At 37.4% G+C, this 23,712-nt stretch overlaps 1 protein-coding gene across 1 annotated transcript; it reads left to right on the top strand.

Moving 5' to 3' along the window:
* Positions 1-1,360: 1,360 nt before the first annotated feature.
* Positions 1,361-4,339, top strand: LOC140889791 (putative disease resistance protein RGA3). Its single transcript, XM_073297521.1, has one exon. The coding sequence runs from the start codon at positions 1,428-1,430 to the stop codon at positions 4,221-4,223; it is 2,796 nt and encodes a 931-aa protein (XP_073153622.1). The 5' UTR covers positions 1,361-1,427; the 3' UTR covers positions 4,224-4,339.
* Positions 4,340-23,712: the final 19,373 nt, after the last annotated feature.

Below are 23,712 nucleotides of genomic sequence, written 5' to 3'. Positions count from 1 at the left end.
ATTGTAACGTATCAATCAATAAATTCACGATTATGTTATATGATTGTACATATTTTAATATAAGAATCAACTGATTTCACGGTTATGTTATATGATTACACATATAAGAATCAACTGATTTCACGGTCATTGATAATTGTACATGTTTTAACAATGCATCCACTAATGTCACGAGTATGTTCTATAATCGTACATATTTTAACACATGAATTCGCTAATCACAAATATGTTCTTAAATCGTATATCTTTTACCATATGAATATGTTAATGTCACAAGTATGTTGACCTATAATCGTGTATATTTTAACATATGAATCCGTTAATTTCACAAATATGTTATATAATCGTACACGTTATAATTTATGTACTTAAATGTTATAATAATCATTCCATCTATAATATATAATTATTAAACTTAAAACTTACAACATCCTCTCTGTGGATCGATCTCGTACTTACGGATATATTACTTGCAGACAACCTACACTTGGGTGAATTACAATTTAAGTTGTAGCATATGTTGACCTAGAATCGTATATATTTTAACATATGAATCCGTTAATTTCACAAATATGTTATATAATCGTACATGTTTTAACATATAATCTGCTAATATCACAAGTATGTTCTATAATGATACATTTTTAAATATATTAATCCAATTATTTCACAACTATATTATATAATCGTACATATATTAACATATGAATCCGCTAATTTGACAAGTATGTGATATAATCGTACGTGTTTTAACACATTAATCCGCTAATTTCACAAATATATTCTATAATGATATATGTTTTTACATAAGAATCCATTAACTTCACGATTATGTTCTACAATGATACATGTTTTAACATATGAATCCAATAATTTAACAAGTATATCCTATAATCGTAAATGTTTAACATATGAATCCAATAATATCACAAGTATGTTATATAATTATACATATATTAAAATATGAATCCGCTAATTTCACAAGACCCAAACTTGGGTCAACCCAAGTATCAATTGTGTTTGGTCGGCCCAGCATAAGCTTGGGTCAACCCAACTAACTTGTCTTGGGTCGACCCAAAAAAATGACCCAAGCATATCTATATGCTTGGGTCGACCCAATCATTTAAATGATTGGGTTGACCCAAGCATATGATTGCGCTTGGTCGACCCAAGACTCGACCAAGCATTTTTTTAAAGTTTGGGTCGACCAACTTTTATGTTTTGGTTAGTCGACCCAAATTTTTGTTGGTTTATTATTTTTTGTTTTGAAAAAAATGTACAGTATAGTCAACTCTTTTTTTATGTTCATAAAAAAAAAGTCATGAGAGTCCTATTTTTTTTGACCAACAGCAAAGTTCATTCAAAAAGAAAGCAAAGTTTGATATTGTTCTTTTTGAATTTATTGCCAAAACTTTAAAAAGGAAAGCATGGCTGATGCTGCTGTTTCGTCGTTGTTGGATCGATTGGCTCCAAATTCAAAGAAAGAGGCTCGGAAATTATTCAACAAGTTGGAGAAAATTCATCAAGTGCTGATGGATGCAGAACAGGACTCGGTAACGGATCCCAAAGTCAAAAGCTGGCTGGATAAGGTTCAAGACATATCCTACGACATTGACGCTGTTTTGGATGAATGGGATTTCCAGAATCTCAAACAGGAACTCGATGATGATGATGATGATGATGATTCGCTGCTACACAAGGTAAGTTCCTTTCTCCAATCTCTTTGTTTATGCTTCAGAAAAAGTGTGGAGTCTCGGGCTATCGCTAAAGAAATAAATAAACTAAATGAGAGACTGGATTTGATTGCCCAAGAAAATGAGAACGAGTTTGATTTCCGAATGAATTCCAGCCCCCAAATTCAGGATTTTAGGCGGATCATATTTAGACCAGTTGTGAATGTTTCTCAAGTACACGGAAGAGATGAGGATCTGAAATTACTCTTGGAGAAATTGGTGCCTGAGGCTGAGAGTAGCAGTAGGGGAGTCCAAATCTTGTCCTTGGTTGGGGAAGGAGGGATTGGGAAGACCACTCTTGCTCAATTTGCATTCAATCATGACAAGGTCAAACATCATTTTGATGTCAAAATCTGGGTTTGCGTTTCTGATCATTTCGACTGGTTCAAGGTTGCCAAAGCCGTCTTGGAAGCTGTAGATGGGAATGGGAGTTCACGCCCAAATATCTCTCCAATCGTGATACTTACTCATCTAGGGATTTCTATCACAGGAAAAAGATTCCTTCTTGTGTTAGATGATGTTTGGTCACAGGATTACACTATGTGGAAACTATTGAGAACCCGTCTGACCGAACACGGAGCCCATGGGAGTAGAATTTTGCTGACAACAAGGAACAGAAAAATGTCGGAGATAATGGGAAGCAATCACACTCAATCATTGGATCCGTTGTCGGATTCACAATGTTGGTCGATATTTAGCCAAATAGCCCTTTATCGGAGAAATGAACGTGATCGTGCCATGCTTCAAGGAGTCGGTTGGGAGATAGCCATGAAATGCAAGGGGTTGCCATTGGCTGCAAGGATTTTAGGGAGTTTGTTGAGTTTGAAATGTAGTCACGAAGAGTGGCATATTGTGTTGGGTGACCTTTGTATACTTGAACTTAAGACGGGGACAACTCAAGTTTCCCCCTTTTTAGCATTGACTTATAATGCGTTGCACCCTGTAGTGAAGCGTTGCTTCTCCTCTTGTGCCATTTTTCCAAAGGATTCCGCCATTGATGTAGACGAACTTGTAAGAAGCTGGATGGCTCATGGATTTATCTCCTCGAGTGAAACTGAGGATGAGATGGAGACAGAAGGGCGAGGCATCTTTAATGATTTAGCAAATCGTTCTTTCTTCCAAGATTTTGAAGCAGGCAAGTATATGGACGATCATATTGTACAATGTAAAATGCATAATGTTGTACATGATTTCGCCCGGTTCTTGACAAAGAGTGAATGTTTCATCGTTGAAAAACCTCCTGGGGAAGCAAATAGAGAGATTGTCTCAAACAAGAACGCACGTCATCTAAACCTGCTGGAAAATGAAGCCATCAACTGCGTGGATCTATTTTCGATTTGCCAGACAGAGAAGCTTCGGAGCTTTTTGTGCCAAAGAAATGAAATTCCGATGGATTTTCTTAGCCGTTTGAAACGAGTCAGATGGTTGAGATTAGAGAAATGTGGCTTGCTAGGTATTCCTAGTGAAATAGGAGATTTAATTCACTTAAGATACTTGGATTTGAGTGGAAATCCCATGAAGGAACTCCCTGAAACCATTTGCAATTTGTATAATTTGCTAGCATTGAACATTAGATTTTGTTCTAACCTGTACGAACTTCCTCGAGGGATCGATAAACTCAAGAACTTGAGGCATCTATGGATTATTGGAACTCCAGAAATTCTCTTTTTGACTCAAGGATTTCAGAACTTATCCAATCTTCGAGAATTCGATTATTTCATATATCATAGAAGATCTAAGAACAAATTGGGGCATTTGAAGGACTTGAACCAACTTGGAGGATCTTTTATCATTCAAATATATGATTTGGATGATACATACGATCACTTGGTAGAGGCCAAGATAGCTGACTTGAAGAATAAGAAATTTATTCGTCATTTGTCATTATTTTTCCACGAGGGCGTTGGGTTTGAAATAACAGATGCCTTACAACCATCTCCAAACTTGCCATGTCTTGATTTTATAGGCAATCACTTGCCAAATTGGATAACCACCCTCACCAATCTCAGGAAACTCTTCGTTGGTAATGCATGCCATGGGATCCACCTTTTACATTCTCTAAGAAACTTGTCTTTCCTTGAAGAGCTTGCTCTGTACAACGTGAAATTGGAACGTTTGAGCCTCGAGTTTTTTGGGATACACACAGCACCAGAAACAACAAAACTAACTTCGTCGTCTGGATTACCTGTGCCATCAGCATTTCCCAAATTGAAGAAACTTTGCATATCAGCATGTGTGGGATTGAAAGAGTGGGAAGACATAGGAGACATGATCAATATCTCCGTACTTCCCTGCCTCGAGGTGTTGGAACTCTTTCTGTGTCCTGAACTGATGGCACTGCCACATCGCCTGTTGCGCAAGGGCGCCTGGTCACTTCAAGAGCTGCGTGTTAGAGCGTGCACATATCTACAAGAGCGCTATGGTAAGGGAACAGGAGAAGATTGGGATAAGATCTCGCATATTCCACAGGTTCACATAGAACGAATTTGATCATTCTCACGCAAATTGACTCTATTTTATTTCATGTTCATCAATCCCTTTACCAGATTTTAATTGTTTGTGTTTTATATTCTTACTAATTGTGTTCTGCATCAATAAAAAAACCATATTGCATCTTTGGTATTCGAATTTCCTTTGATAGTTTGTGTTGTCTCGTTAACCACAACTTAAATTGAACTTGTGGTACTCCGTACTCATTGTCTCAATCACAAATGCATAGACAATGTTTGGAATAATTTTTTAAAATAAAATTCAGTGTTATAAGGTAGTGTTTGCGAGATTTTTTAGAAAGCACTTCAGAATTTTTTCTCCACAAAATTTTCTAAACAGCGTGACTTCGATTAGGGGGTGAGGGTGGGAAAAAAAGAGCCAAAGTAAATTTGATCACATCACACACGAAAAAAATGCGAGCTTTTAAAATAAAATTTTATGTTAAATTTTATTTTTAATTTTATTTTACTTTTTTTTAAATAAAAGTTCACTTTAAATATTAAATATTTTTTTTTGGAAGGTTTAAATATTAAATATTTGATAATATAATTTTTTAAAATCTATTCCTATTTAGTAAGCAAGAAGGTCTAAAAACATTATGTTCTCTTGACATGACATACTAATTTTGAATTTCATATTATTTGAGAAAAAAGAGTGAGAAATAACTAATATAATTCATTATGTTTTAATTTTTAACTACACTTTATGGTTAATATTTTAACTTAAAAATATTCATTTTTTGTTCTCATAAATTACTTAAATTTTTTTCGAAATTACGGGTGTGTGCAAATACGCTAGTATATATATATATATATATATATATATATATATATTTATTTCAATATATATATATATATATATATATATTTCAATAAACGACGACTTTGAAGAAAAGAAGACTTGGGAAAGTCGTTTAAGTTGTATTTGGATGGGGTGAGAAAGTATTTTAAAAAAAAGTGATTTTTTTAGGGTTAAAAAAAGTGTTTTTAAATCACTCAATATTTAGATGATTTTGAAATACATTCGGAATTCATTATGCAATGGATTTACCCAAACAAAATCAATAGGTTTGTTATCATAGATTTGAAATCATTAGCTTCAAATTTATCAATCTTAATAATTAATTTGCATCAATAGATTCAAAAAATAATAATAATTAATGTTGCATCAATTAATAAATTAAATATTACATATAATAGCTTTCAATAAATTAACTAATATGTAAGGGTAAATATTTATCCAAGTTATACGTAACAATCATTCATTTTTTTTAAAAAAACAAAGAGATAATATTATTAACTATTAAGAACACAAGTCCGGGACAATTACATTCGAAATAACAGTAGAATGAGAATCAATCCTTCCTACAAAAACAGGCATAGAAGCAGTCGCCCTAGCTAAAGCGTGTGTAGCCTGCTTCGCTGATCTATGAGCAAAAACAAAAGTACATGCAAGATGAAACTCCTTGAGCGAGGACGTCTACTACCACAAAAAAATCAAATTCCACGATGATAGAGGGGAAATGAAAATTCTTCAACCAACTAAGAGCCTCTCTAATGGCTATAGCCTCTGCTGTTGTGGGGTCTTGACAACCGTAAATTTTGCCTTGAAGGCTTGAATCATTAATTTTAAAAAAGATAGAATTACAAATTATGTATTAAATTTATCAAAAATTTTTATATATAAATATACAAATTTTATTATCGATTTTGATTATCTATAAATCTGATAATCAATTATATTTTTGACATTTTGGTTTTCTAAAATTGAAAGAATGTGTTTTCAATATAAAATAGAAATGGAAACTTAACCATATAGTTTTTAAATGGAATTTTTGTTTATTATTTTACTATACTCATTACAGGTTAGAGCCAATGAACAATGCATGGATGTGTACGTTTCAACTATTTTTTTAAAAATAGAGGAAATAATTAAATTTTTCGTCATGTAATTTTCATTTTTCATATTTTTGGCCTTATTAACTATTGATTTACATTTTTAATCCTATAACATGCATTTTTTTAAAATAGCATATGTCTCGTAATTCTTTTAGAATATTATGTGTGTTCTTCCAAAATGCAAGTTACAATACTAAATGTAAGGGAAAATGATTTTTAAATTTGGTCCATTTTTTTGGTTTTGCTCTATTAACTTTTCAAAGTTTGTTTGGTACACTAATTAAGTTTTAATCTTCGATTATTTTGATTCAATTGCTGACGTGACAGTTTGGCATGTCAGCACAAAAAAAAAGTGGAAAAGTTAATAGACAGAAAAAACTATTTTCTTATAAATATAATTTTCCCGAAATAAACATCAAAACAATGTATTTTATTTAATGAAAAATTGCATAAATCACCCTTTTGAAAATCCTGGGTTTGCTGATGATAACCTCTTGTTAATGTTTTTGAAATAATAGCCATCTGTGAATCTAAATCTGTCGGATGAGCACCCTAACTCATAATTTGTCAAATAAAACATAAAAAAGACAAAATTGTCCCTATTTAAATAAATAATGAAATTAATTTTATTTTTTTGTAATTCTATATTTAATTTAATTTTAAATTAAATAATTATGAATTATATATAATTATTTATCTTAGTATTAGTTACACATGAAATATTTCTAAATTGTATTATTACATTAAATTAATTAATGTATTTCTTAATTAAAATGTTTAATACGGGTAATAGAGGAATTCATAATAGTTTAAGGGTATGTAGTTTAGACTTTTTTTTTATCGAAAAAACATGGATATTCATAATTTATAGTGCGTGCAGTCCAAAACATAGTCGGAAGGGTGCAGGTGCTATAGCCTATGGATCTAGAATCATAGGGCGTATTAACTCAAAAACATTTCATAAGGGCTATCAGTAAATCCAAAATTTCTTAAGGGTAATATATGTAATTTTTTCTTTATTGATCAATTTGAAGGAAATAATAAGAATGAAAGACGACTTTGGAAAGTCAAATGGCGCCCGGCAATAAATTTTGTGATAAAATACTAGTAATATAATAAATTAACTAATGCAAATTGTAAACTCAACGTTTAGTCAAAGTCTTTAAAACTGGTCTTTTATATATATGGGACTAACGCAAATTGTAAACTCAACGTTTAGCCAGAGTCTTTAAAAATGGACTTTATATATCTATTATCTATTTTATTACATATATAAATATGTGAGTTCAATTGTGAAAAGATTTGTTCGTCCATATTTCTTTAGCATTGTTAAAAATTTATGAGGTGTTGGTGTCATTTTGCATAGTTTGATTAAGACACTTTAATTCTTGCATTTATTTCTCATACTCATGCAATTTGATTTTTAAGTATTTCATTCTTTGTAGCATATATATGTCTATTCTTCTTCTTCTATTTTATTTTATATATACATATATGATTTTAATTGTAAAAAGACTTATTTGTCCATATTTCTATAACATTGTCAAAAATTATTATTTATTATTATTTTAAAAATTCAACTTAATTATTCGTTCTTTATAGCATCGTAGAGTATGCTAAAATATAATAAAAAACTATCTATAAATATATGAGTTTAATGAAAAGACTTACGTGTTCTTATTTCTTTAGCATTGTCAAAAATTATTATTACTTTAAAAATTCAAGTAATTCCGTCTATGCTAAAATATAATCAAAACACTTAGCTCAATTGGCACCAGGGATGATAAGAACTTGTACTTAAGCCTGGAGGTGCAACGTTCTATATGTAACGACCCACGTCCTTCCACCGCATCCCTCCCCAGTCTATAACATGGGCTCGGACCGCATGGTTCGACGGGCATCGCACTCATGATTTCTCCACTCCTGGCAGTGGGTTTTTTCCCTCCCAGGGATAGAACCTTGTACCTCCAGGCTTAAGTACAAATATGTAACGACCCACGTCCTTCTACCGCATCTCTCCCCAGCCTATAGCATGGGCTGAAAGAGTTGATGCCCCGCAAGCCAACTTGTGGCAAAGGGCTTTAAGAGTCTCTTATTGTAAACAATCTTTGTTTAATATAATTTACATTCTTTAATGGCGTTTTCTTTATCTTTTTTCATATTGTTATATTGTGATATACTATTGTTGTTTTGATAAAGACCTTAAATATACTATAGTGTAAGTAAGATGAGATAGTGAAGATAGAGAGATCACTATCATGAAACACATCTTATAGTCACTGTATATTCTAAATAGTTCCTAGTCAATTGAGCCGTTCGCAAATAAGGATAAGGATCGCTCGAGATTGAGACTAGCATTTGCGATGCCGATTACTACATTTCATTGGTATGGAACATAGAGATGTTCAAAGCATGCAAATGGATATTCATTGAATGGATGATCGAACTACCCTATTCGGACTATCCAAGTGGTTTTCATTAATTGAGTGGATAAGTCTGCGGTTTTGGTTGTATACCATTAGTCCTTATTACTTGAAACATCATGGAGACTCTATATGCTAGTACTGTGCTCTGACTCGTTTACCGACTCTATGAGGGTCATCAGGTGTCGAGATTGGGCGCAGTTACGACACATATAGGAGTCAATGCTTTGTTGTCAAGAATTCACCACACGCTTGCGAGTGTGGATATCCTATGCGATCTGAGGAGATATTAGTGTGACAAATCTCTGGCCAGAGTACACGATGTGCTTTAGGTTACTTGGTTTCCTAGTTGCACGTGCGATGTCACAATTTGATCTTCAAGATGCATTGCATAGTTATCGAATCTCGAACAACTCTCGATGTACCAATGGTTGTTGATTCGATCGGGATATATGGATGAAGGGACTGTACTGTACGTTAACCAAAACATATTGGTTCTTGCAGTCACTATCAGTGATACCTAGGAAATCATGGGGCGATGTTGCTAGGCACTCTTACCATGATTCGATGGGTAATTCGGAAATCTTTGTTCCGAGTCACAAGGAGTTGTGAGCCCATGGCTAGCTGTATCCCTGAACCATTGAGGGTCACACAAGTAATAGATTTCTAATCCCCATTGAGATAGTTGAATTTAAAGAGTTAAATTTGGCGAAAGAGAAGTTGGACTTCTTATAATAAAACAAAGGGAGTGGAATTTCCTAAAATGACATAGGGATGGACATTTTTGAAAATCACTGAATTTGGATTCAGAAAAATTATCTTGACTTTAAAAGGTGCAGAAATGGTTTTTATGGACAATGGTGAAATGGGTTTATCATTCTGATTCACGATGAATTTTATATTTATTTCTGAACATGCGGGCTTTGTTTGTCAGGCTTGAACTTATGACTAATGGGCCCTAAGGTGTTAGCAGCCCACATTATAAATAAGTTATTGCAGTACAGAAATTAGACACACAACCTCATAATTGACAGAGCAATTTTTGAAAATTGAGAGAGTGTCTCAAGAGGATTTTCGAAATTCTGTCTCCCTTTTGAGAGAGAATTCAGTCTGTGATTTTTGGAAAATTACATTCTGAATTGACAGATCAAATTTGTAAATCTCTTCGATAAACATCTGATTGATTTCTAGTGCAATCAATCAGAGGGTTTTAATTTTTTATTCGTGGACCTAATTCAGGAGTTGATCGAGCGAGTCATCGGTTCCTGGGATATACAACAAAAGCAAATTTAATATGTTGGAGTCCATAAATCAAGCCATAGCTTGAAGAGGTAAAATATAATTGTGATTTAATTTTACTTGTTTATTTTAATCGTAGGATTTGATACCCACGATCTGGAATCGTTTCAGATCAGAAAATAAAATTTTTTAAACTTCCGCTGCTACGGATATCACATCTAATTGATACGAGAACGTGTTACAACAGTGGTATCAGAGCCAGGTTGTTCTCAGATCAAACGATTAAAATTTATCGATTGTACAAAATTTTGCCTCGGTGTTTGAAAAACAAAACAAAATTTTTAAAATAAATTTTATGGGCAACACGGGCAGCGATTGGATCGCTGCCCAGTGCAGCGATCGGCGCTGCCCAAGGGCAGCGTCGGGCTGCCCAGGTCCCATGTGGGGCTGCCCTGCCCCACGTGGAGACGGGGAAAATTAAAATTTTATTTTAAGAATTTTAAATTTTTGAAATTTTAGTTTTTGGTTCGATCGAAAATTGTTTTGATTAGACCACGAGGCATCGGGTCAAATTGTTTGAGTCCGAAATTTTTGAAATTGATTTTTGGATAAATTTGAATTTTTGGAAAATTTATATGTTTTATCCGTTAAATTAAATTTTATAAAATTAATGATTTTGGTACAATTGATAATAAGATATGATCTTATGAAGATATAAGATAAAATTTGATTTTATCTTTTTAATTATGATGTCATTGCATGTTATCCAATGATTTAATTATTGAATTGATTATTGGATAAGAGGATGATCGATTGCCATGACCAATTTTGTAGGTGTATGTTAGGTTGTTTACATTTGGTTTATATTATTGTTGTTGGGTTTTATTAATAGGCCTGGTTTATGGCCCAATTTGATTTATCATTTGTATTAAAAGTGGGTCTGGTTTATGGCCTATTCCCACCCTTAAATATGTATCCCCTACTTGTCATCGAAATTTATTGTAAATTTATTAGACATAGTGGGAGATAAAGATTTGAAGATTTTGGTGGACCCAGCAGACAATAAAGACCGAAAAAATATAAATTGGAAGCTCAATGTAATAGGATTGCATTGCATACTTGCATATTACCTAGGATTGGACTTATACTCGTGATTGGCAACCACGGGTCGATAAGATCTAGGCATCGATCATCCTTTATATAATATTTGATATTATTGTTGTATGCATGTTTAGACTAAATTGCATGAATCCCGCAAGCATAAAACATTAAATTATGAGAAAGATTTTTCAAAATTAAAATCCCTCATTTTAAATATGATTTAAAATTGATATCAAGATTAACAAAAAGGAAATTTAAATATTGTTTAAATGTTCCTACCTTCCATCAACGATTAATGTATGAGATGCTACCCGCGGGCATGGTCCGAATCATATTATTGGGGGGGGGGGGGGGGGGGGGGTTCGTCGGAAAGCTGTACATTGGATCGACACACGTTGTAAGTTGGGTGAAACTCCCATGGATTGGATCATATTATTGGGGATCCACATGGCGACCGTCCATCACAAATTAATATTGATGGGTCATCTTGACATGTCACAATAAATGGCGTCATATTATTGGGCCCTTATTAGACATGAGGTAAAAACATAGGGTTGCTTTGGAAGCAATTGGGCTCTACCTTTTGAAAATTATGGTTGACTGATATTATTCGGGACTATGATTTGTCAATTGGACTCCATGTTCTCACTAAAGAAAATAGTTTTCTCGTTTTTATTAGAGGGTGGTGAAATCGTTAAAAAGTGGGAGTGTAATTCATAAAATGAAAATCGCCTTATTTTATGTCTTAGTAAATTAATTAAAAAATCACTGATAATTGTATGTTTCTTTTCAGTATTTCATTATGAATTCGCGCAATCCACTATTTTCAATTCTCGAACAACACAAAATGACTGGAGCAAACTATATGGAATGGTTCCGTAAGTTAAATATTGTTCTTAGTTCGGAAAAGGTTTTCTACGTGTTAGAAAAGCCTCCTCCGAAGGAAGCCCCTGCTGATGTGAGTCCGAAAGAGTTGACCAAACTTGATAAATGGTGGGACCATGATGTCAAGGTCAAATGTTACATGGAGGCTTCGATGTCTGATGAACTTCAGAGGCGATTTAAGGATGCAGTGAATGCTGCTGACATTCACAAAACCCTCAAGGAACTTTTTGGAGCTCAGTCAAGATCCGAGAGGTATGCCACTGTCAAAGAGCTCATGACATGCCGCATGCGAGATGGGACTTCGGTCCGTGAGCATGGGGTACACATGATTGGGCTCATTGAAAAGTTGGTAACACACAAATTGACATTGGAGCACGAACTGAATGCGGAATTATTACTTCTCTCTCTTCCTTCGTCGTTTGACGGTTTTGTGATGAACTTCAATATGAACAAGATAGAGACCACCCTTGAAGAGATGGTCAATATGCTTGTCACATATGAGGCCACATTAAAGAAGGATAAACCGGTACTCTTGGTAGGCTCCTCTTCTAACTCTAAGAAGGGGCCAAGTGCAAAGGGTAAGAAACGTTCTGCCCCACCCAAGAAAACTAGACCAAAGAAGAAGAGCAAGACAAAGGCTTTAAACGTGAACAAACATGAAGATGTTTGCCAGCACTGCAAGAAACCCGGTCACTGGAAACGTAACTACAAGGAATATCTCGAGCAGTTGAGAACTGCGAAGGGTATGTTTTTATTGAAATAAATGTTTCACTTAATACTACTTCTTGGGTATTGGATACCGAATGTGGATCTCACATTTGCAATGACTTGCAGGTGATGACAAGAAGTCATAAGCTTAGGATGGGTGAGACCCAGTTGAAGCTCGAAAATGGTTCTAGAGTTGAAGCCAAAGCTGTGGGAGACGTTTATTTAGTTTTGAAGAACAATTTTAAGTTACTTTTGAGAGATGTTTTATTTGTTCCACATTAAGTTAAAAACATTATTTCTGTTTCTATGCTTGATAGAGATGGTTTTTCTTGCAATTTTGTGAATGAGATTTGCAATATTTACAAGAATGAATGTTTAATTGGATGTGAACAACTAGAAAACGATCTATATTACTTAAAATTAAAAGACGTTCCAGTTAATTATGTTGATAAACCGGCAAAAACAATCAAAAGGAAAAACGATAGTCAAAACCCGGCAAACCTTTGGCATGCTAGGCTAGGTCATATTTCCTCACGAAGGATGAACAAGCTAGTGGGAGAAGGCATGTTTGATATGTCTGATATAAACTCTCTACCTACTTGTGAGTCCTGTCTGAAAGGAAAAATGACTAAAACACCTTTTAAAGAAAATCCTGAGCGTAGTCAAAATCTATTGGATTTGATCCATACAGATGTTTGTGGCCCTTTTAGCATTGGTACTAAATATGGTCACACCTACTTTATTACCTTTACTGATGATTATTCTAGGTACGGGTATTTATATTTGATGAAATATAAGTCTGAATCATTTGAAAAGTTCAAAGAATTCAAGGCTGAAGTAGAAAACAAACTAGGTAAGAGTATTAAAGCACTTCGATCGGATCGAGGTGGAGAATACTTAAGTACCGAGTTTTTGGGCTATCTAAAAGAGAATGAGATTCTCTCTCAGTGGACTCTTCCTATGACACCTCAGCTAAATGGTGTTTCGAAGCGTCGCAATTGAACTTTTTTGGACATGGTTCGATCTATGATGAGCTTCACTGAGCTTCCACCTTCGTTTTGGGGCTGTGCACTTGAAACGGTGGTATTGTTGTTGAACAATGTCCACACTAAAGCAGTGAACAAAACTCCATATGAATTATGGACTGGCAAAACTCCTAAGTATTCGTACTTGAGGATTTGGGGATGTCATGCTTATGTGAAGCAGACAGTAGGAGATAAGTTGGATAGTCGATCCACCTTATGTTATTTTGTAGGGTATCCGAAGAATTCAATTGGATATTATTTCTATCATTCTACTGAAACAAAAGTGTTTGTTTCGAGGAATGCCACCTTCATGGAGAAGGAGTTCTTACTTGATAAGAAAGGCAAGATGATGGAACTCGAAGAAATTCGAGAAGAACCCGAGATACAAAATAACGATCACACACCTCAGGAACCAATAAAGGATACGCCACTTCCTAGAAGATGCGAAAGGACTTCTAGACCTCCTATTAGATATGATCTTCTTCTTGAAGGGGATCAAAGTGAAACCAACATTGGATGTGATCCAAGAAACTTCAAGAAAGCAATTTCTGATGTTGATGCGAACTTATGGCTTGAAGCTATGGAGTCGGAAATAGACTCGATGCATACAAACCAAATTGGTTTTTAGTAGATCCTCCCGATGGAATTGTTCCAATAGGGTGTAAATGGATCTACAAGAGAAAACTTGGGCCTGATGGTAAGGTACTGACCTACAAGGAACGATTGATCGCAAAAGGTTACACTCAAAGACGAGGTGTTGACTATGATGAAACTTTTTCACCAGTCGCAATGTTCAAGTCCATAAGAATTATTATTGCCATAGCAGCTTGGTATGACTATGAGATATGGCAAATGGATGTGAAGACTACATTTCTTAATGGAAACATTAAGGAAGAGATCTATATGATGCAGCCCGAGGGATTCACATCTATGGGAAGCGAGCATAAGGTATGCAAGCTTCAGAGATCAATTTATGGTCTCAAATAGGCATCAAGAAGTTGGAACCAGAAATTTGATGAAACAATAAAGGATTTTGGTTTCATCAAGTACCCGGAGGAACCATGCGTATACAAGAAAGTAGTTAAGGATGCTGTGACGTTCTTAGTGCTTTATGTTGATGACATCCTACTCATTGGGAATGATGTAGGGATGTTGCAGTCAACAAAGATATGGTTGTCAGGTAGATTCTCGATGAAGGACTTAGGTGAGGCATCCTATATTCTAGGAATACAGATCTATAGAGATAGATCTAAAAGAATGATAATAGGACTCACTCAAGCAACCTACATTGACACTATATTGAAGAGGTTCTCTATGGATGAGTTCAAGAGAGGACATCTACCTATGTGTCATGGAGTTTCTCTATCCAAGTCTATGTCTCCCAAGACTGACGAAAAGATAGAGAAAATGACACACGTACCATATGCGTCAGCCATAGGTAGTATCCTGTATGGGATGATATCTACCAGACCGGATATAGCCTTTGCTCTGAGTGTCACGAGCATATATCAGGCCAACTCCGGTCAAATGCATTGGAAAGCTATGAAGGATATTCTTAAGTACTTGAGAAGGACTAAGAATATATTCATGGTTTATGGGGGAAGAGAATTGAAATTGGAAGGCTATACCGACTCTAGCTTCCAAAGCGATGTGGATGACTCGAAATCAACCTCTGGATTTGTATTCATGCTCAATGGCGGTGCTGTCTCTTGGAAGAGTTCCAAGTAGTACACCACAGCAGATTCCACCACTGAGGCAGAATACATTGCAGTATCAGCTGCTGCTAAAGAGGCCGTTTGGATGAGGAATTTCGTCCAAGAGTTGGGGGTCATTCCTGAAGCTGTTGGTCCAGTCCCGGTGTACTGTGACAACAATGGTGCCGTTTCTCAGGCAAAGAAACCAAGGTCTCATCAAAGATCCTAACACATACTGAGAAAATACCACATCATCCGGGAGATCGTGGAAAGAGAAGACATTACTGTGGAGAGAGTGACCTCTGCAGACAATATCGCTGATCCACTTACTAAGCCCTTGTCAGGACCCTTGTTTGACAAACATCGCGAAGCAATGGGACTGCGTAGTATGACTAGTTGGCTTTAGGGCAAGTGGGAGATTGAAAGAGTTGATGCACCGCTAGCCAACTTGTGGCTAAGGGCTTTGAGAGTCTCTTATTGTAAACAATCTTTGTTTAATATAATGTACATTCTTTAATGGCATTTTCTTTATCTTTCTTCATATTGTTATATTGTGATATACTATTGTTGTTTTGATAAAGACCTTGAATATATTATAGTGTAAGTAAGATGAAACAGTGAAGATAGAGAGATCATGTAACGCCCCGTTTTTATCTTAAATGAGTTTGTTTGAGTTAATCGGAAATTGCAGAGTTCAAGAGCCGACTTGATTTTGATCAGGGTTCTTTTTGCAAATTTTGGATTTTTCAGGGACTAAAACGCAAATATCGGTTTTATTAGATATTTATCAGGGTAATGACTTGTATTATTCATTCATCACCTTCCCTTAGCTGCCTCCCCTCCATTGAAATGCTTTAAACGTTTCTCCAAGCTCCCAGATTTCAGTTTGAGCTCGATCCGTCCGTTGGAATTTATTTCTGAAGGCAGATTAGCGATCACTACAGCGAGAGCTCCGTTATATTGTAAGTTTCTCTACGATCGGATACATTCTAGTTTTTGGATGTTGTTAGAATCGTTCGAGATTCGAGTATGTTGTTTTAGACAGAGTTCTGATCGTTTATTATCTGTCGGTTTTGAATTAGAGCGACGTTCGGATTTGTTATGATTTTTGGAAGCCATTTAAAACTTGGATTTTGAGATTGATGGGGGTTGCCTTGCTATTGTTGTTTTGGGCATTGTTATGAGGTTATATCGTTATTGAACTGCTGTTTGCATTTTTGGTTTGTTCAGTTTATAGCCGTTATGCCGTCGGTTTGAATTTCGAGATTTCGAACCCTTTGAGTTGTTGTACTTTGGCTCATGAGTAATCGTTGTTGTTGATCATCTCTTATCTTCTTACAGATTTGTTGGAGTTTGTCGAGCCTTGTGTTAGCAGCATTTGGTCGTTTAAGAGATTTGGACGAAGAACGGTATAGAGAATTACCTTGAGCCTTGTTGTTGTTTAGATTGGTTAGACTTTGATACAATCTTTTGTTGTAGCTTCCCAGAAGTTGGAACTACTGCCTTGAAAGGTAAAAGCAGTCATTGTAGCGGGATATCATACTCGGGACTATTGGTTCTCGAGTTTCCCTTTCAAATCACATATTGCATCAATAATTGTTCTAGCATGTGGAACTTGTATTTTGGTTGTTATTTGAGTTGTTTATGTGGCTTATGTTTATGTTTTGATACGCATTCATCTTGAGCCAATCTTGTTTCTAGCGGGCAGAACCGCCTCTTTTTGTTTAGACGTTTGGGAACTATGATTGAGTGGCCTAGGTCGTAGTCGTTTCGCCTGGTGCTAGCATACTCATTATAGTTGCTCAAAGTTTAGAGGAGTGGGATACGTGGCACCACCTCGATTGGGAGAGTCGGTGAGTCTTTATGTGATCTCATCCTCGGGATCCCAAAAGCACATCAGCAATCCCTCGTTTATCAGATTTGATATCCCGGTTTAAAGACATGCATTTCATTACGTTGTTATTGATTTCGTCGTTGTCTTGAAATCATGTTTATTGTTGTATTACTTGTTATGTTGCTTTTACTGGGATTATCATTCTCACCAGTTATCCGGCTGTTGCTTTGTTTTGTATGTGTACTTGGCAACAGGTTGGGCAGGACCAAGTCAGCGAAGGCCTGGTTAACATCAAAAGGAAGAGCTAGTAGCGAGACTCGGTTTAGAAGTCGTGTCAGCATGTCTACCTAGTGATATTGGAACATGTTTAGATATCGAACTTCATCATTATGTTGTTGTTGCATGTCCTCTACTTTGAACAGTTGTTGAACTCCAGAATTTTATGTACTAGTTGGAAGAATTGATTTTGTATCAAGTAGTCGAGATTATGTTGCATTTGGATTGATGCATGTTGTTATGAATATTGTTGGTTTGAGTTGGTTAGCTTGCCCTGTTCTGATTTGTTTCTACTACCCAGGTTGCGCTCGATCCTTAGAAAAGCCAGGATCGAGCGCAGCCCCTGTTTTGTTTGAGGCAGAGGTTTCAAAAAAATGGTGCGCTCGATCCTGGCTTTTTGCCGGATCGAGCGCGGCACCTTAATTTTTCTCGGCAGAGAGTTGAGAGAAGTGGTGCGCTCGATCCTGGATTTTTGCCGGATCGAGCGCGACACTTTTCTCTTTTAAAAAAAAAAAATTTCTTTTATTGCTTTAACCTTTGGTTATTGTATGTCTTAGTGTTGTCTAATCCCGAGATTAGTTGTTTGGAACCGAGGTCTCACATTAAGTGGTATCAGAGAGTTAAGATTCTTGGTCGAACTAGAGTGAGCGGGTAGATCGATTCTGCATGTATTGGCTCCTCGCATGTGTTTGAATTATTTTAACTGTGTACTTAATTCCATGCGAGCATGCTTTATTATTGAAAATTATTGAATTACATGGTTATGTGATTTAATTTATAAAGCATGATCTACTTGAGATATAACTATTTCTGTTATCGACTGGTATCCGGTATTCCAAGCGGTTGTAAGGGCACTGATTGTAGCGATTGAGATATCTCGTGTCCTAACCTTTGATTATCAGATGGGTCCTCGTCGAGTGATAAACAGAAACACACCGTCAATCATCCCTGCAATTGAGCAAGCTAGCACTGAAGTTGATCAGTTGGATGCTTCAGCAACGCCTATGAAAACCTTGCTGAAGAGGTTTCAGTCATTCAATCCGCCGTTATTGATGGGTTCAGAAAATCCAGTTGACTGCGCGAGTTGGTTGGATGATATTGATCAGCTGTTTGATTCCATTGATTACACAGATGACCGCAGAATCAGGTTAGTCATTCATCAGCTACGTGGGGTTGCTAAGAGCTGGTGGATCATGACAAAGAAAGCAATGGAGAGTAGAGGTACGGAAGTTACTTGGACTCTTTTTAAATCTGAATTTTATAAGCGGTTTTTCCCTATCTCATATCGCAAAGATAAGGGAGCAGAGTTTGCCAACCTGAGGCAAGGGAATATGAACATTGAAGAGTACGTGGCTAAGTTTGATAGTCTGTTGCATTTTGCGCCGCTAATTACCGGAGATGAAGAAGCTAAGGCAGATCAGTTCATCAATGGTTTGAACCCCGACGTCTTCACGTTGGTAAACACCAATAGGCCTAACAACTTTGCGGATGCCATGAATCACGCAAAGGGAGCAGAAGCAGGCTTGTGGAGGCAAAGAGGTAATCAGGTGGCACCTCAGCAGCAGAGGCAGTATCAGAACCAACCATCTCAGTATCAGAATCAGCCACCGCAGCGTCAGAACTAGCAGCAAAGGTATTAAGGTGGAAACAGTGGGGGAAACAGAAAAGATCAGTACAAAGCAAGAGGTAAACAGTTCAAGAGGCAGGGGAACAATTCTTCTAGTTCCAGTGGTTCGAAGCAATTCGGTTCAGGACAGAGTTCTGGATCTTCAGCCATGTACTGCAGCAAGTGTGGGGGAAGACACTCACCGGATCAGTGTGTGGGAGTCTTTGGTAATTGTAACACCTGTCAGCAACCGGGACACTTCTCTAAGGTGTGCCCTCAGCGTAGCAGAGATAGAGCTCAGAGCGGATGTTCATCTCGACCTGCAGCTCAACCCGAGAGGCAGTCTTCTGCAGTGCACTCTTTCCAGCCTCAGCAGCAGAGCAGGCAGGGAGGTAACTCTAGTGCGAACCAGCCTCCGAGACAGCAAGCACGTGTCTTTGCTCTGACAGAGGATCAGGCTCAGGCAGCACCTGATGATGTTATAGCAGGTAACTGTTCGATTTTTGGTTATTCTGCTCATGTCTTGATTGATACGGGTGCTTCCCATTTCTTTATCTCTGAGAAATTTGTGTTATTGCATGCTTTGCCTACTGAGTTGTTGCCTAGAGTAGTAGCTGTTACTTCACCTTTGGGTGGAGGAATTGTTTCTGTCAGATTAGTCAGGAAATGTGAACTGTGTTTTGAAGGAAATATGTTAGAATTCGACTGTATTGTACTTGGATTGTTAGATTTTGATTGTATTGTCGGTATAGATGCTTTAACCAAGTACAGGGCAACCGTCGATTGCTTTCTGAAAGTTGTCAGGTTCAGACCTAAAATGGCAGACGAGTGGAAATTCTTTGGTAAGTGTTCTCGATCTAGAATTCCTTTGATATCAGTGTTATCTATGACTCGTTTGCTACAGAAGGATTTTTAGTGTATGAAGTTGATGTACTGAAATCTAGCCCAACTTTGGTAGATTTACCGGTGTTTAGAGAATTTGCTGATGTGTTCCCGGAAGATGTTCCTGGTTTGCCACCTATTCGAGAAATCGAATTCAGTATTGACTTAGTGCCAGGTACTCAACCTATCTTCAAAGCTCTGTATCGTATGACACTTATTGAATTGAGAGAATTGAAGGAGCAGCTTGAGGATTTAATTGCCAAGGGATACATCAGACCTAGTGTATCGCCTTGGGGTGCTCCTGTGCTTTTTTTTTTTCGGAAGAAGGATGGTTCTATGCGGCTCTGTATCGACTACCGCCAATTGAATCAGGCTACAGTTAAGAACAGGTATCCTTTACCCCTAATAGATGACCTTTTTGATCAACTGCAGGGTTCTTATGTCTACTCTAAGATTGATCTGATGTCAGGTTATCACCAGTTGAGAGTGCGAGAGGAAGACGTTCCTAAGACCGCATTCAGAACGAGGTATGGTCATTTTGAGTTTATAGTCATGCCGTTCGGTTTGACTAATGCTCCAGCGGTTTTTATGGTTTTGATGAACCGTATCTTTCAGCGTTATTTAGATGAGTTCGTCATTATCTTTATCGATGATATTCTTATATACTCGAAGAACCATACTGACCATTCAAAGAACTTGAGGACCGTACTGCAGATTTTGCGAGTTGAGCAGTTGTTTGCCAGGCTGTCTAAGTGTGAATTCTGGTTAGATCGAGTTGTCTTTCTCGGTCATATTATTTCTAAATATGGGATTTCTGTCAATCCCAACAAGATTGAAGCGGTTATGAATTGGCCTAGACCTACTTCAGTGTCGGAGATCTGAAGCTTCATGGGTTTAGCTGGTTATTACCGTCGTTTCATCGAGGGTTTCTCGTCTATTGCCAAGCCAATTACCCAGCTGACTCAGAAGAATGCGACTTTTGTTTGGACTCCGGATTGTAAGGCTAGCTTTGTTGATCTGAAGAGGAGACTGACCAGTTCTCCAATTCTTTCTATTCCGAAGGGTACTGGAGGTTTTACAGTCTATTGTGATGCTTCTAACTGAGGCTTGGGTTGTGTTCTTATGCAGTATAAGCATGTGATAGCGTATGCATCGAGGCAGCTGAAACCGCACGAGACTCGTTATCCGGTTCATGATCTAGAACTAGATGCGATTGTATTTGCTCTGAAGATCTGGCGTCACTATCTTTATGGTGAGTCTTTCGAGATCTTTTCTGATCATAAGAGTCTTAAGTACTTGTTTTCACAGGCAGAGCTGAATATGAGACAGAGAAGATGGCTGGACTTGTTGAAGGATTTCGACTGTGAAATCAATTATTATCCGGGAAAGTCGAATGCAGTTGCAGATACCTTGAGCCGAAAGCTTTGTTCTTTATCTCTTTCTACTATCGGTGTTTCTCAGTTGATCGATGATTGTTGCACATCTGGTTTAGAGTTTAAAACAGATAGGGAGACTATCAGAGTGTTTGCTATTCAAGCCGAGCCGAAGTTGTTTGTTGCAATCAGAGAAGCACAGAAGTCTGAGCCAAGCATTCAGGTTTCAGTAGAGAAAGTCAGATCGGGACATCAGTCTGAATTCCAGGTTAAAGATGATGTTTTGTTGGTGAATAACCGTATTGTTGTGCCTGATATTCCGAAGTTGAGACAGCGTATTCTCCGAGAGGCTCATTGCAGTCGGCTCAGCGTTCATCCTGGAGGTCGTAAGATGTACAACGATTTGAAGATTCAGTTCTGGTGGAAGAAAATGAAGAGCAACATTGCGAGGTTTGTATCTCGGTGTTTGAATTGTCAGCAGGTGAAAGCAGAGCGGAAGCGACCAGGAGGTCTGTTGCACAGTCTATCTGTTCCTGAATGGAAATGGGATCACATTTCCATGGATTTCATCACGAAGCTACCACGATCCGTTCGAGGATGCGATGCTATTTGGGTAATGATCGACCGATTGACGAAGTATACTTGTTTTATTCCGTACAGGATGACGTATCGTCATGATCAGATGGCTGAGTTGTATGTTAGCAATGTTGTGAGATTGCATGGGGTGCCGAAGTCGATCGTTTCAGACAGAGACCCAAGATTCACTTCGCACTTCTGGCACAGTCTTCAGGAGGCACTGGGTACTCGATTGCATCTGAGTACAGCTTATCATCCTCAGACCGATGGACAGTCAGAGCGGACTATTCAGACGTTAGAGGATATGCTGTGAGCGGTAGTGCTAGACTTTGGCACTAGTTGGCAGGATTCTTTGCCTCTTGTCGAGTTTTCTTATAACAACAGCTTCCAAGCGAGTATCGGTATGGAACCTTTTGAGGCATTGTACGGTAAGAAATGCCGATCTCCGCTATTTTGGGATGATTTGTCTGAGTCACCAGATTTTGGGCCGGATATGCTATGAGATATGGCAGAGCAGGTTAAGATCATTCAGACCAGAATGAAGTCAGCTCAAGATAGACAGGCGAAGTATGAGAATGTCAGGCGTAGACCTCTGAGTTTTGATCAGGGAGACCAAGTCTTTCTGAAAATTTCTCCGTTCAGAGGCACTGTCAGATTCGGTAAGAGAGGGAAGTTATCTCCGAGATTCATCAGGCCGTACGAGATTCTCGAGAAGATAGGCGATCTTGCCTACAAAATTGCACTTCCTCCGTCTTTATCTGGTATCCACGACGTTTTTCACGTCTCTATGCTGCGAAAGTATCATCCAGATCCTTCTCATATTCTTCAGCCTAACGAAGCCGAGTTAGACGAGACTCTGAGCTATTTTGAACGACCGTTTCAGATCCTTTATCGAAAAGAAAAGCAACTCAGAACCAAGTTGATTCCGTTGGTGAAAGTGCAGTGGAGCCGTCACGGCGTCGAGGAAGCGACTTGGGAGACAAAATCTGACATGAGACAGCAATTTCCGGAGTTATTCGGATGACGTGAGTTCTTCTTACTGTCTTTAGTTCTTTATTCTATCTTATGAGTTGTGGTTCTTGTTGATTTCGAGGACGAAATCTCTTCTTAGTGGGGGAGAATTGTAACGCCCCATTTTTATCTTAAATGAGTTTGTTTGAGTTAATCGGAGATTGCAGAGTTCAAGAGCCGAATTGATTTTGATCAGGATCCTTTTTGCAAATTTTGGATTTTTCAGGGACTAAAATGCAAATATCGGTTTTATTAGATATTTATTAGGGCAATGACTTGTATTATTCATTCATCACCTTCCCTTAGCCGCCTCCCCTCCATTGAAATGCTTTAAACGTTTCTCCAAGCTCCCAGATTTCAGTCCGAGCTCGATCCGTCCGTTGGAATTTATTTCTGAAGGCAGATTAGCGATCACTGCAGCGAGAGCTCCGTTATATTGTACGTTTCTCTACGATCGGATACATTCTAGTTTTTGGATGTTGTTAGAATCATTCGAGATTCGAGTATGTTGTTCTAAACAGAGTTCTGATCGTTTATTATCTGTCGGTTTTGAATTAGAGCGACGTTCGGTTTTGTTATGATTTTTGGAAGCCATTTTTGAAAACTTGGAACATCATGGAGACTCTATATTCTAGTACTGTGCTTTGACTCGTTTACCGACTCTATGAGGGTCATCAGGTGTCGAGATTGGGCGCAGTTACGACACATATAGGAGTCAATGCTTTGTTGTCAAGGATTCACCACACGCTTGCGAGTGTGGATATCCTATGCGATCTGAGGAGATATTAGTGTGACAAATCTCTGGCCAGAGTACACGATGTGCTTTAGGTTACTTGGTTTCCTAGTTGCACGTGCGATGTCACTATTTGATATTCAAGATGCATTGCATAGTTATCGAATCTCGAACAACTCTCGATGTACCAATGGCTGTTGATTCGATCGGGATATATGGATGAAG

The sequence above is a fragment of the Henckelia pumila genome, chromosome 1 (assembly GCF_033568475.1).
Source record: "Henckelia pumila isolate YLH828 chromosome 1, ASM3356847v2, whole genome shotgun sequence".
Lineage (NCBI taxonomy): Eukaryota > Viridiplantae > Streptophyta > Magnoliopsida > Lamiales > Gesneriaceae > Henckelia > Henckelia pumila.
Note: the sequence above shows the minus strand (reverse complement) of the source record. Positions and strands in the feature narration are given on the sequence as shown.

Coding starts and splice junctions, on each gene's coding strand:
- LOC140889791 (XM_073297521.1), top strand. CDS start 1,428: ATGGCTGATGCTGCTGTTTCGTCGTTGTTGGATCGATTGGCTCCAAAT.